Below are 14,728 nucleotides of genomic sequence, written 5' to 3' on the forward strand. Positions count from 1 at the left end.
TCAAAAGAAAACAGTTTATTTCTGATTGATGCTCTTGACAGATCTCTAAAAACAATATGACACAGAAAGAAAGAGTAATCTGATATTTGGTTCCATTTTTATTACTGTTTTTGTTTGCAATACACATATCTGTGCTTGAAATGGACAAAGAGAGAGAAACAAACAGAATTACGATTAAAGTCATGGATTGGGAAATGAAATCCCACAATGCACTGCACGGATGCATGTTCGCTGCCTGACATGCGATGAAAGGTTCTAGTTTTCTAGACAGAAGGTTTCTTGGGATGTAGGGCTGCTTGGTTGCGTTTTTCGTGGTCGTTGTCGCCACCTCATTCTCGCACGTAAATCCGCGTGCAAACCACATCGTCTGCCCCAAAGATCTGAGAATGAGAGACCGAAAGAAAGAAATGTGTTTGTTTATCTGAAGCTCTTGCAGAGATGATCATCCGAGCGTCCTGCAGTTAACCTCCATTATGGTGTGTTTATGAAATAAAGACAGTCGGAGCCGTCCATAATCCCTTTTGTGCTTCCTTTTGGACTAAGCTAAACAAAGCACATTTATCTTATGGAAATGTGTCCTAGATTCACAGCGAAATGCCAAAGACAATGAGAGCTGCATTCTGGGATTGCTGTTCTGCAGACTTCGAGCTCTAAATTCACTTACCAAGGCGTGAGAAATGTCAAGCGGCCTGACTGTCAGATTTAAAACGAGCGGTTCTGATTTGGGTCAGACCTGCATTTGTTTTGGACAGTCCTTCACATTCCTGTGTTCAGCCTGAATAAGCGTCTGACACTCGCTCTCAGGGGTCAGCCGTCAGGAGCGCCTGTCCTGGAACGGATTCATGATGCTCTTATTTTATTGTTGAGTTTGGATCAGTGCCCGTATATGGGTGTTTCTTCAACTGTCAGCACTTTCAGCCCCGTAGACTTTTAAAAAATAACTTTTTCACACTCTCACAAGTTTATTGAACTTGTCTTCCAATAATGTCCAGGAGTGGACATGCATTTCTGAACATTTACAGCCCACTGCACATTATGTATAGTGTTTGAAAGCATTATGTGGTGGAAATGACATTTTAAACATTTTTGGAATAATACCCGACTCTTTTGTCTTGCTAAAAGCTGTCACACAAATCTTATTAGATTTTCAAAATGCGAGACACAAAGTAGATTTAAAGGGTTAGTTCACCCAAAAATTCTTTTTCTCACCCTCATGTCGTTCGACACCCGACCTTCATTCATCTTCGGAACACAAATTAAGATATTTTTTATGAAATCCAAGAGGTTTTTTTTTTTTTATCTCCCATAGAAAGCAACAAAATGACCACAATTTAAGGTCCAGAGAAGTAGTAAGGACATGAACCTGGAAGTGCTGCAATGTGTCTTCAACGTAAACTGCGTAGGAGACTGACAGGGAAGAGAATAAATTGTTGAATAAAGTCGTTCTTTTTGTTTGGTTTTTGCACACAAAATGTATTCTCGTCGCTTCATAACATTAAAGGGATAGTTCACCCAAAAATGAAAATGTGATGTTTATCTGCTTACCCCCAGGGCATCCAAGATGTAGGTGACTTTGTTTCTTCAGTAGAACACAAATGATGATTTTTAACTCCAACCGTTGCCGTCTGTCAGTCGTATAATGTGGGTCAATGGGAGTATAAGAGTAAAAAAAACACGCACAGACAAATCCAAATTAAACCCTGCGGCTCGTGACGACAGATTGATGTCCTGAGACACAAAACGATTGGTTTGTGTGAGAAACCGAACAGTATTTATATCATTTTTACCTCTAAAACACCACTTGCACTCCAACTGCGTTCAGCACTTGCTTAGTGAGGTCTGATCGCTCTCTGACAATGGAAGTAATGTCTAGCACTCATTGAAGTATATGCACGAGACATCACTGCAGTTGTCAGAACGCGATCAGACCTCACTAAGCGAGTGCTGAACGCAGTTGGACATAGTGGTGTATTAGAGGTAAAAATTATATAAATACTGTTCGGTTTCTCACACAAACCGATTGTTTTGTGTCTTAGGACATCAATGTGTCGCCATGAGCCGCAGGGTTTAATTTGGATTTGTCTGTGCATGTTTTTTTTACTCTCATAGATTTTGTTCCCATTGACATGCATTATATGACTGACAGACGGCAACGGTTAGAGATAAAAATCATCATTTGTGTTCAACAAAACAAAGTCGCCTACATCTTGGATGCCCTGGGGGTAAGCAGAGAAACATCACATTTTCATTTTTGGGTGAACTATCCCTTTAAGGTTGAACCACTGTAGTCACGTTGACTATTTTAACGATGTCTTTACTACTTTTCTGGACCTTGAATGTGGTAATTATATTGCTTTCTATGGGAGATAAAAAAAAAACTCTTGTATTTCATCAAAAATATCTTAATTTGTGGCGATAATAGTGTTTGGACTGCTTTTTACAGAAAATTTGTTGGGGGAAGTAAGAAAAAGGTTTGGATGAAGTCCCCAGGGTTGCCAGGTTTTCACAACAAAACCCTGGCCAATTGGGGAGGGGTCAAATCCTTGTTTTTGGCATGGTTCCCCTGGTAAAATTAGCTACATATCATGTTATTTGGGGTCGCTGTTTGGGTGCCCTAAAGGGAGAGTTCACCCAAAAATGAAATTTACTCACCCTCAAGTTGTTCCAAACCTAAATGGGTTTTTTTCTTCTGTTGAACACAAAAGAAGATATTTTGAAGAATGTTGGTAACCAGAAAGTTGACGGTAGCCATTGACTTCCATAGTATTTATTTTTCCTACTATGGAAGTTGATGGCTACCATCAATGACCAACATTCTTCAAAATATCTTATGTGCTAAAATAATGCGCTAAATACACATAATTTTTTCTCTTTTGATCAATTAAATGCGTCCTTTCTCAATAAAAACAGTTTCTTTTAAAACAATTTACTGACCCCAAACCTTTGAACAGTAGCTTATATTAATTATGCATGTATAATCATTTTTAATAATTTAAAATACTTTTAGAATGGATTTTCATTTAAAATTAAAAGTCTAGGAAAAGCGTAACAATAAAATATTTAAAATATACTATACTTATAATATACTATACAATAAAATAAAATACTAAAATGGGTAATAAAATAATTTATTGTAAGAAAAACTTTTTTAGAATTTTTGTATTATATTTTCAAAAAAGTTTATTCCAGTCATGTGTTTTATATACATTTTGTTTATTTATTTTATTTAATTTTAAAAAACTTAATAATTTTTTTTTTATTTCATTGCTAGAAAATAAAATAAGTTTTACCTCATTTTAACAGGATAACAAACTGCATAATAAATAGAAAATAACACAGCTCATATAAAATTTTGTTTGACCCACGAGAATGAAAATCCAAATTTTCTGAAGCACCTTTTTCTGACCATTGAAAAAAAAAATGTTTTAGGCCCTACTTTGAACCTTTTGGTGACCAAAACTGTCTGTAAAGGACACCCAGAGTGCGAGTCACATGAGACTGAAGTAGGAAAAGCAGCTTGATCGATTTGCTCCATTAAACATCTCACACCCACCATCTCTCTCTCTCACACTGTCTTAATGTTAAGCTATATGGAAAGTAAATCCATAGGCTGTTTCCTGTCTGAAGTCATAAAATCTCTCTTAAGATCAACCATATTCAGCCGTGGAGGCTGTAACATCATCCATCTCCTTCTGTCTGGAGAAGTGAACACCAGAAACAATCTCTTCCTTTAGGTCCAAAATAGTAGACAAAGCTATGAGAAATGTTTCAGTCAAGATTTAGTCCCTTTTTTCTATAACAAACCTGATACTTAAATGAAATGTAATGGAGAAGTCTGTAGAAGAGCAACATCTGAACAATACAGTGTTTAGCGATGATACGGTGTGTTTGTGAGTCTCTCACCAGGATCAGTTCGTCTCCGCGCAGCTCTCTACTCCAGTATGTAACAGGTCCGTCTCGATCCATCAGCGTCTGTTTGCAGTGCATTTTATTCTCTGTCTCCCATGTGGCCAAACTCTGCAGATCGAAATTTCATTGTTATTATCTGTAAATTTGATATTAAAGGGTTAGTTCACCCAAAAATGAAAATTATATAATTTATTACTTACCCTCATGTCGTTCCACACCCGTAATACCTTCATTAATCTTCGGAACACAAATTAACATATTTTAGTTGAAATCTGATGGCTCAGTAAGGCCATAAAGGTACTAAAAACATATTTAAATCGGTTCATGTGAGTATAGTGGTTCAATATTAATATTATAAAGCGACGAGAATATTTTGGAGCGCCAAAAATAACAAAATAACGACTTATATTGATGGCCGATTTCAAAACACTACTGCTTATGAATCAGTTTGTCGAATCTGCTGTTCGGAGCGCCAAAGTCACGTGATTTCAGCCGTTGGCAGTTTGACACGCGATCTGAATCATGATTCGACACACTGATTCACTTGTGCTCCGATGCTTCATGAAGCAGTGTTTTGAAATCGGACATCACTAAATAAGTCGTTATTTTGTTATTTTTGGCGCTCCAAAAATATTCTTGTCGCTTTATAATATTGATATTGCACCACTGTACTCACATGAACTGATTTAAATATGTTTTTAGTACCTTTATGGATCTTGATAGACAAAGTGACGTTGCTTCCTATGGAGACTTCACGGAGCCAACTTAAATATCTTAATTTGTGTTCCGAAGATGAACGAAGGTCTTACAGGTGTGGAACGGCATGAGGGTGAGTAATAAATGACAGAATTTTCATTTTTGGGTGAACTATCCCTTTAATTTATAAATGTTATATATCCTAAATGAATCATTCACACTGATTTTGTGAATCGGATCAACCGATTCATTGATTTGACTCAAAAGAATTATTTTCTTCAGAAATTATTTTTTTCTTTGAGTAAATTATTCATTTAAAGTCTTTAAATTTAACTATAAAACAATTTGAAAATAAAATACCTTTTTTTATTATTATTATTATTATTTTTATTTTAAAAAGTAGAATTGAATTCAATTTTAAATGAATATAAATATAATATTGTTTGCAATGTATATTTTTATTAGTGCTGTCAAATCTATTAATCGTAATAAATGTAACCCCTCCTGTTGGAACCGCCCGATCTAATATATATATATATATATATATATATATATATATATATATATATATATATATATATATATGTGTGTGTGTGTGTATATATATATATAGAGAGAGAGAGAGAGAGTTAGATGCGATTAATTGATTTGACAGCACTAATTTTCATTAATAAATATCAATAATATAAATAAATATATGATATAAATATTAAATAAATTAAATGTAAAACAATAGAAGTCAATGGTTTGGGTGTGTATAATGGAACGCCGCAGATAACTGCAGCAAAACAACATCAGCAATCAGACTCTGTTCGTATCAGCTCTCTGTGCCTGTCTCTCTCTCTCTCTCTCTCTCTCTCTCTCTCTCTCTCTCTCTCTCTCTCTCTCTCTCTGGCCTCAGGCACTGTCTTTAAACTAATTTATGCAGCTTGATCTGAAATCCTTTTAAAATGAGACAGTGTACAGCGCCCTGACACACTCATTTGTCTCGCCTAGACTAACAAAAACTCTGACAGCAGGGACACACACACACACATCTTCGGTAACAATCAATAATACGATGCATTAACCAGGATGCAGAGTAAAACACAATGAAGAAATCCACTGCTGTTTAATGAAGTAAAAGTTTAATAATCTGGCACTGAAAAACCCATAGTGATGATTGACCACTAATCTGAATCTTTGGGGCAGCACATGACCCTTTCATCATCTATATATGGTGGCTGTGATGACTTTGGGATGGGGTGAGGATGAAAAAGGGACACTTTTTTTCACCCTTTTGCAATTTTAATTGCATTTAGCTCAACTTGAACAGCATTGCACTTGCAACACCAAAATAATGGGTTTAATTCCTTGGAAATGCACATGCTGATCAAATGCAGCCTATAATTTGAATGCACTGTGGATCTTCCAAATGCATAAATGTGTATGTTTAGGCGCTTAATAATAAAGCCCTCCACTGAAATGAATCAGAGCACAATACACAAACTCTCTTTTTTCAGTTTAATGTGCTTTATTGGCATGACAAATAACTGTACATTTGCATAGCCAAACATCTGCATCTTAGACAGGATCTGAACAATAAAGTAAAGAAAAAGAGTGGAATAGTCTCTACAAAAACACCAGAAGCTCCAGGAGACGATTAGCATGGCCACCCATCTTTTCTCTCCGTCTCTCTCACTGACGATCATTTTTAGTCTCAGCCTTCTGCCCTGTGGCAGGTGAGAGGTCTGTCTCTATAGCAACTGGCCTTCGTAACTATCCCATGAGGCCACAGGAGAGGGTTTATGAATAGTAGTGAAGCGACGCAACTGTCGCACTGTACCAACTATTGTAATTTAAGGTATTAATATAGCCTATAATTCAATCAAAAGCTAGTTGCTTCATATCGCCAACTCTTACTGGAAATTAATTACTTGTGGTCGCTTTGTGGTTACAAAAGCCAGTATGAAGATCCCTGAATGGTTCCATTCTAAGTAACAAAGCTGTCTGCATTGCATGTGAAGGGCTCACAGCTTTGATAATGCATTGCACTGTAGTTTGGCATGTTACTTCATGCGTTTGCAGTGCAGATGGGGTGTGAGTCGGACCTGCGGGGATCTGATCTAGTGCTCCCAGTAATAATGTGCCCAGCAGGAGACAGCACTATATGGAAGCTCATTGCCGCCACATGAGAAAAAAAAACAAAACATGCTCTGGTAAGTCATAAATATGACATAAAAAGTTGAAATTATGACATACTAAGTTATTATTATGCGATTAGAAGTCGAAATGCAGACTTTAAAAGTCATAATTATAAGAAAAAGTCGAAATTATGACTTATAATGACTCAAACCATAATTTTGACTTAGTATGTCATAATTACGACTATCATAATTTAAACCTTTTATGTCATAATTATGACTTTTAAGTCATAATTTCAACTTCTTAAGTCATCGTTTTGTACGGAAGAGGATTAGGGCCAAGCAATAATAAAAAAATAAACCATCTCGAGATTAAAGTTGTTAAATTTCGAGAAAAAAGTCAAAATAAAATGTTGAGAATAAAGTCATTAAATTACGAGAAAAAAGTTGTTAAATTACGAGAACAAATTCGTTAAATTATGAGAAAAATTTCATTAAATTTTGAGAAAAAAGTCAAGATAAAATGTTGAGAATAAAGTCATTAAATTATGAGAACAAATTCGTTAAATTATAAGAAAAATGTTGTTAAATTTTGAGAAAAAAGTCAAGATAAAATGTTGAGAATAAACTCGTTAAATTACGAGAACAAATTCGTTAAATGTTGAGAAAAAAGTCATTAAATTACAAGAACAAATTAGTTAAATTATGAGAAAAATGTCGTTAAATTTCGAGAAAAAAGTCGATTAAAAAAGTCGTTAAATTACGAAAAAATCGTAATTTAACGAATTTGTTCTCGTAATTCAATTACTTTTTTCTCATAATTTAACGAATTTGTTCTTGTAATTTAACGAGTTTATTCTCAACATTGTATCTCGACTTTTTTCTCGAAATTTAACTAGTTTTTTTCTCGTAATTTAACGAGTTTATTCTCAAAATTTTATCTCAACTTTTTTCTCGAAATTTAACTCGTTTTTTTCTCGTAATTTAACAACTTTAATCTCGAGATGGTTTTATTTTTTTATTATTGCTTGGCCCTAATCCTCTTCCGTAGTTTTGACTCGATTGGTGTGGTGGAAAAGGGCTTCCATCTGACATACTCGTTTGTTTTTATATCACGATGGAGACTTTACATTGACTTCTGTTGTTCGACACTAAGCTAATTATATTTTCTATAGCTTAACCCCTCATTTTGTCCCATTATTACACTCTTAAAAAATAAAGAGTATTTTCACAGCAAAGCCATAGAGGGACATTTTGGGTTTCCAAAGAACCCTTCAAAAAGAACCATTTTAAAAATTCTAAAGAACCTTTTGTGCATTTGAAAGGTTCTATGAATGTTAAAGGTACAAGGAAACAGATGCAAATAAAGAACCATTATTTTTAAGAGTGTAATTTATTTTCAAGCTGGGCTTAATCCACAATGGTCCAACCCTTCCCAACTTTTGGGGACATTTTCAAAAGCATAGGTAGGTAAGAAAGACACATTTCTAAATACAGAACACACACTTTAAGATGTCTTCGCTCACATAATCTGAGACAGACAGTTACGTGACTCTCAGGGGCTGCAAGACTCCCAAATAATCCCCCTCCCACTGCTGTCTGTTCCAGAACAAAATGAGGTCAAATCCCTGTCTATACGCCCGTCCTTTCGCTACATCTCTCTAACAACAAAGCAATTTCCATGAGAGAGGATTCTCAAAGTTAAGACTCCATTTCTTGGGAATCAATCATTCTGATTATTCCACATCCTTTGATTCAGTATGCTGTTCTTTTGAAGACTAACAAACTTAATATCGGAGCTGTGTTTCAAAACCTACATCGACAGAATTTCTGGGAATTACATAGGTGACTGTAATGCCTAAAAATGCGGAGTAGCTAGCAATGTGACATTTTTACATCCAATTGTAACTAGCGATTCTCCTGCCCGTCTAGAATGATTTTTGAAAAAAACACCCCATAGTTGTTGAAACTCACTTTCTGCTGAGCTTTGCAGTCTGAAACCATCAGGTTTGGATTTCTCACAGTTTGATGACGCCATCATTTTGCTTGGTGAGATGACATTGTTAAGGTCAGTGAAATAAAATATAAGGGTTTCGCTTCACGGTTTTTATGGACGAGGTTCTAGATTTTATTGTGTCGGATGGCTTTTGTTGAACGTGAATGGAAAGATCACGAGATCTGTTCAGGTTACTGGGTGGAATTAAAACTGCACCTCTGCAAATCATCTGAAGACACGATTAAGACGATATAGAGACATTAATATTAATCTGAAGGGAAATCAGAGTAGATGGACAAACTCATGCTGAGGAAATTGATGCTCACATTAGTGGCTAATTTGTCCTGATGGATGCGAAGTGATCTAATGTAAATCTACATAAACGTGTCTGCGCGTGTATCATCTGAAATCAGAGTCTGAGATGTCCAGAGAAGTTATCCGAAAAACAGCGGTGTCCATTACCAGTATTTAGGTGCATGCTGTGCTCAACAGTGGTAGATTTTTTCTCTGAAGTGTTTTTTACCCATTCATTTTCTCTACAGCCATTTCAGAAAATTCTCTGAACTGTTGCAACACAAGTTTACTTGATTACATTTATAATTTTTTTTGCACCATAAAACACTGCAGACAATGTAATTGTTTCATTTTTAACTTATTTTCAATCAGAAAACCAACTACAACCAAATACAACTCAACTGTATTTTAAACTAGCTGTATTTTCTAACTATCCTTCGCTAACCTTTAAAAACTTGTGGGATCATGGGAAATTTGGATGCTGGGAGCCATTTCAACCATCTTTAACTAATGCTATAGCAATAGGGTATATGTCGAACGTCACATGACCAAACCGGAAAACTGATCTCATTGCATCCGCTTGTCAGAGAAAGTGTTAACATCAGTATGAACTGATGGCATAGCTATCTATGGACTTTTGAGGTAATCGGCGAAACTACCTAGTTATATGTGTTTTATTCTATTAAATATCTAAACGTTAGTGTGAAGAAGAAAAATGAAAAAAGCTTTTAAATATCAATCTGCATATGCGGGGGACATCAGTTATGCTCCTCTTAATAACTCAAGTTATCTTGAATAAAACAGCAAATATTTTCATGAAGCACATACAAAAGACCTAAACCAGAAGCAATCTGATCAGAATTCAGAAGTTAGATTGCGAATAACCCCTATTGACCGTTGGCAAAGTTTAGTTATGTCCGACAAGCCATGCCGCTCTCGCAACACACATCAGTGAAAAATACATCACGGAGCAAAGAAGACACTGACAACACGTTAACAGACAAGACAGAGCAGGTTACTTTTGATATTAAACAGTCTCATATTTCAAATTCTGTCATTTTTTAAGAAATTTAAACAATAAATACCGTTTTGTGGCTCTTTAATGTGTCGTGACAGATCGCTGTAGTGCCTGTGGCATTAAATAAACATGAATGAACATCAGAAGGAATGTTGTTTCAACCGTGGAAAGACGTCAATACACACCATTTCTCAAGTTAAGGACAACCAACGTTAATCTACCTGACTGCTTTGTCGGACAAAATGCCGGATTTGGTGTTATGATTGGTTAGATCGTCTGTCAATCAAACTCCCGGGTCAAATTCAGTGACAGTTACCATTTAAAAGCTAAGAGGATGAGTTAGAAAAAAGAAAAATTTAACTATTTTAGTTTACAAATACATCTAAATAACTGGTATATATATATATATATATATATATATATATATATATATATATATATATATATATATATATATATATACAGCTATGGAAAAAATTAAGAGACCACTTAACATTGATTTCTGAACTTGGAGTGGTCTCTTAATTTTTTCCATAGCTGTATATATATATATATATATATATATATATATATATATATATTAGAAATTCCAAATTTGGTATGCATAACAGTTATATACACATTTATTACATTTATTTATTAATAAATTAATGGACATACATAGATAGATAGATAGATAGATATTATGGTAAGAATTTTTTATTTATAGTATACATTTATAATGCTAAATGAGAATATATTACAAGTTTTATATGCATTACAATTACACACACACACACATTTTATATATATATATATATATATATATATATATATATATATATATATATATATAATTATTTATTAATAAATTATTGAAAATATAAATATTTTAACCAATATTTTGAATTATATACAAATGATAAAATAATAACATTATATATATATATATATATATATATATATATATATATATATATATATATATATATAAACCTACAATATATTTACAATTATGTACATTTTTACAAATATAATATGATTGCCATTTCAAAAATGTAGAAGATTGAAAATATTTAAACAAAGAAATTTTATGAAAAGAAATCACTTTTTCATTGCTATAGGTAAGATCGGAAAATGATGCAAGCCTAACTCGAGCTCAACTGCTCCTTGACGCTAATTTTCCTATGGAGAGATTGAGCGGGGTTTCATTATTACTCATCTCTACTGTTGAGCTGTATCCATCTGTAAATCTGTCCTAGAGTCATCGAATGACGGTTGTTTGTGTGTTCCCGGGCCTGTAGGTGGCTTTAGGGGCTTAACTGGCCCTTGTGAAGCTCAGCAGGTCAGTGTCTCGTTCCTGAATCTGCACACGCCGGTGATGTCAGCCATTGGCGTGACTCACCTTGCATTTCCTGCCATCCACCGTCTCCTCGTCGAACTCTTCTCCGATACGGAAGTTGATTTCAGTGGTGCGTACGGAGGTGGAGGTCTTGATGTAGAACTGCTCTCCGTCCTGTCGGATCTCCACATGCGGTTTGGCTGCAGCAGCACCGGCCACTTTCCGGAGCATAGCGTTCACACCTGGGATGAACAGTTTTTAAGGCGATTAAATTATATTAATGAAATGACCAACATGCACAATACACAACAAAGTTACATCAAGACTATTTTTGGATTTAGAGTGTAGTTTAACACACTGTCTTGCATGTATAACATGTACTTTCCCATCACTGGTGAAATGCAATGTGTAAAATATGCAAATTGTAAAGTTGGAAGGAATGAGAACGCTTTTGAAGCAGAAATACTAAGAAAACGTTCTGTTGTTTTAGCCTTGATTCTAATTTAACATAATTCCAGGCTTGCTGTTCTCTTAAATTATAATGTCCTCAGTCGAGTTTGTTTCAGTTCTCTGCCATGCAAAACTCCACAAATGCTGGAGGATCCCTCAGGATGAATCTGAGGAATTCTGGGAGTGTTTGAAAAGATTTTGCTCTGGTTTGGACCATAGCACTGTTTTTTTTTGTTTTTTTTTTTACAGAAAGACGTGAGCGGGTTGAGCGAGTTCGTCTTTTCTACTTCTGAAAATGTTTTTTCTCATTCTGGGTGTTCCTCAGCTCATTCCCGTACCCATCTCAGAGGGATTCAGCCTTTGGGGTTTAAAACCAGCAACATCTGTGAGAATTTACCACATTAACAGCAGTTTGCATCCAAAAACCACTGTTATGCAGCTTTATGCAAAATCAAATCCATGCACGATCTCATAAAATAGTGTGACGGCTCAATTTTAAACCTGCGAATTGGTAAGAAAAAGATCATTTTTAATATCTGCATTTGCTCGCCTAGGGAGAAAAAAGGAGACTTTTTGCTCAAGAAAATTTGTCTTCTCTTATGACTGAAAAGTCAGAGATCTGATCAAAGACCGAATGATCTGAGCTGCATTTTTCATTTTATTTTTATTATTATTATTTGTGACTATTTTTGAGACGGTGTTTCATTGCGAATGAAAACTAAAACCATTCAAATCTTTTTTGTTAAATGAAAAAAAGCTGAAATAAAATAAAACAAATATTTTGTCATATATTATTATTATATAAAGATAAATAAATATTAATTATAAACATTTAAAAAAAACTGTTAATGAAAATTAGAAATATTGCCTTGGAAACTAACTGAAATTAGGACATTTTCATTTTTCTCTATAATTTTTCTGTATGTAAATCTTTTTTTATTATTTGTGACTTTTTCGGACAATGTTTTATTGCAAACTAAAACCATTAAAATCCTTTTTTTTTATGAAATAAAGCTGAAATAAAATACAATATAAATATTTTGTCAATTATTATAATATAATATCTAAATATTAATAATAAACTAATTTAATTATAAATTGTAATTTATATATATATATATATATATATATATATATATATATATATATATATATATACATACATACATACAATTATTTATTAATAAATTATAGTAAATATAAATATTTTAACAATTTTTATTATTTTGAATTATATACAAAATTATAACATTTTATATATATATATAGGCCTACAATTTATAATTAAAATAATTATGTACATTTTTACATTATATATTATATTTATTTTATTTATATATATATATATATATATTTATACATTTTTAACTTAATTATAAACTTAGAAATATTGCCTTGGAAAATAACTGAATTTTAAAATAAGTTAAAAAACTAACATTTTTAAATTAAAACTGAAACAAATAAAATAAAGCTAACTCGAAAAAAAAATAATAATATTAAAAATATTATAATATTATATAAAAAATACATTAAAATTGTTACACAGTTTTGAGACAAAGTTAATACTTCAATGACCACCATTAAATGTCCTGAGCTTTGAAAAAGGAATTAAATTCTTCCTGTAGCTCAACTGGTAAAAGTGTTCGCAACGCCGCCACAATGGGTTTGAACACACATATGGATATAACACATTCCTTAAAGCATCTGCCAAAGGCATAAATCTCAAATCTGTCACACCCAGAGTCTTCCCAAACCGTTCTGAGACCTTCCTGTCTCACAGTGAAACAAATCCCTTAAGTGAATATACCAAACACAAAGCCCTCAGTTAACTTTAACGACCATGTGACCCACTTTACCCACATCGCCCATCGTGATAAATGTGAATAATCAGCCCTCTCGCAGTCTAGCGTATGATAACATCTCCTCGGGAGCCGAATCGAGTCTGAAACATCTCTGGAGATGTTCTAACGTGAACGCCTGGAACCAACGTGATTCTCAGCTAAACAGATGAAATGCAATATTACCAAGAGCTTTCAGAAGTTCATCGAAATTCTCACTGCTCTTCATTTTCCAGGTGCCGGCGAAGTTGGGAGGCATTTTGAGCTTCGGATTGTCCTGCTCTGTCTTCTCCTCTGGTCCCTCTCTGCACTTGTTCTCCTTTTCTACTCTCTTTGTGATCGTCCGTTGCCTTTCTGTCTTATGTTCTCACTCTCCCTGTCCCTCCCCTCTCTCCTCAACCGTCTCTCTCTCCGTCTATCTCCCGCCCACTGGCAGTGCTGCCGTCTCACCGTTCAGACTGCAGCATCAAGCAACCTGTTCCAGCATCGGCCACAAAACCATCCACTAATGTTTCCCTCTCATCCCTCAGCAGTTGTGGGTGTGCCCGTGGTTTCGGTACAGGATGCATCACTGTATTCCCGTCCTAATGTGTCCGGTGATCCGTGACACGCACTCAACTGTGATTTTTAACACTTGTGTTTGTGTAGAAGCGCCTCAGTGCAGGTGACAGGTTTCAAGCCTGGAAGCACTTGGGAAAATCACAAGGTTGTTCGACTGCAATGCAAATTCAGATTTGTATCAGTCAGTCTGGAGCTTTATTGAGCCAGTTGATATTATGCCAAAGTTTGATTTCGCTGCAAAAAATCATATGCTTTGGAAGTATTTTTGTCTTATGTTCCAGTTAGAATACCTTAAAACAAGTTAAATTTCTTTGAGAAGAATATTGAGTTTATGTATGTTTAATATTAAGTGGTATTACAAAATATGGGGTATTTTGTCTTACTGCACTGGTAGATTTCCTTTCTTTTTTTTCTGGAGCTCATAAAAAACAAAATTTTCTCTGGTGACGAATGCTGGACTTTTCCAGTCATTTAGTCCACTTAAACTCCGACCCTTTCTTACTATCAACCGTGAGCTCACAT

The 14,728-nt window shown here is 34.4% G+C and overlaps 1 protein-coding gene across 1 annotated transcript; it reads right to left on the reverse strand.

Annotated features, from left to right (window-relative positions):
- Positions 1–220: 220 nt before the first annotated feature.
- crabp1a (cellular retinoic acid binding protein 1a) lies at positions 221–14,063 on the reverse strand. Its single transcript, XM_067380007.1, has 4 exons — positions 13,832–14,063; positions 11,421–11,599; positions 3,904–4,017; positions 221–380 (listed from the first exon to the last, which is right to left on the reverse strand). Exons 1-4 carry the CDS (start codon positions 13,902–13,904, stop codon positions 330–332), a joined length of 417 nt encoding a protein of 138 aa, XP_067236108.1. The 5' UTR covers positions 13,905–14,063; the 3' UTR covers positions 221–329.
- Positions 14,064–14,728: the final 665 nt, after the last annotated feature.

Source organism: Chanodichthys erythropterus, chromosome 24 (genome assembly GCF_024489055.1).
Source record: "Chanodichthys erythropterus isolate Z2021 chromosome 24, ASM2448905v1, whole genome shotgun sequence".
Taxonomy (NCBI): domain Eukaryota; kingdom Metazoa; phylum Chordata; class Actinopteri; order Cypriniformes; family Xenocyprididae; genus Chanodichthys; species Chanodichthys erythropterus.

What these genes read in the sequence shown, in the direction of transcription:
- crabp1a (XM_067380007.1), bottom strand. Translation starts at nt 13,904, where the DNA reads ATGCCTCCCAACTTCGCCGGCACCTGGAAAATGAAGAGCAGTGAGAAT. An exon ending in TGGATGGCAGGAAATGCAAG is followed by an intron (nt 4,018 to 11,420) that starts GTGAGTCACGCC and finishes TTCGATCTGCAG; the next exon opens with AGTTTGGCCACATGGGAGAC. An exon ending in GCGGAGACGAACTGATCCTG is followed by an intron (nt 381 to 3,903) that starts GTGAGAGACTCA and finishes TCTCATTCTCAG; the next exon opens with ATCTTTGGGGCAGACGATGT.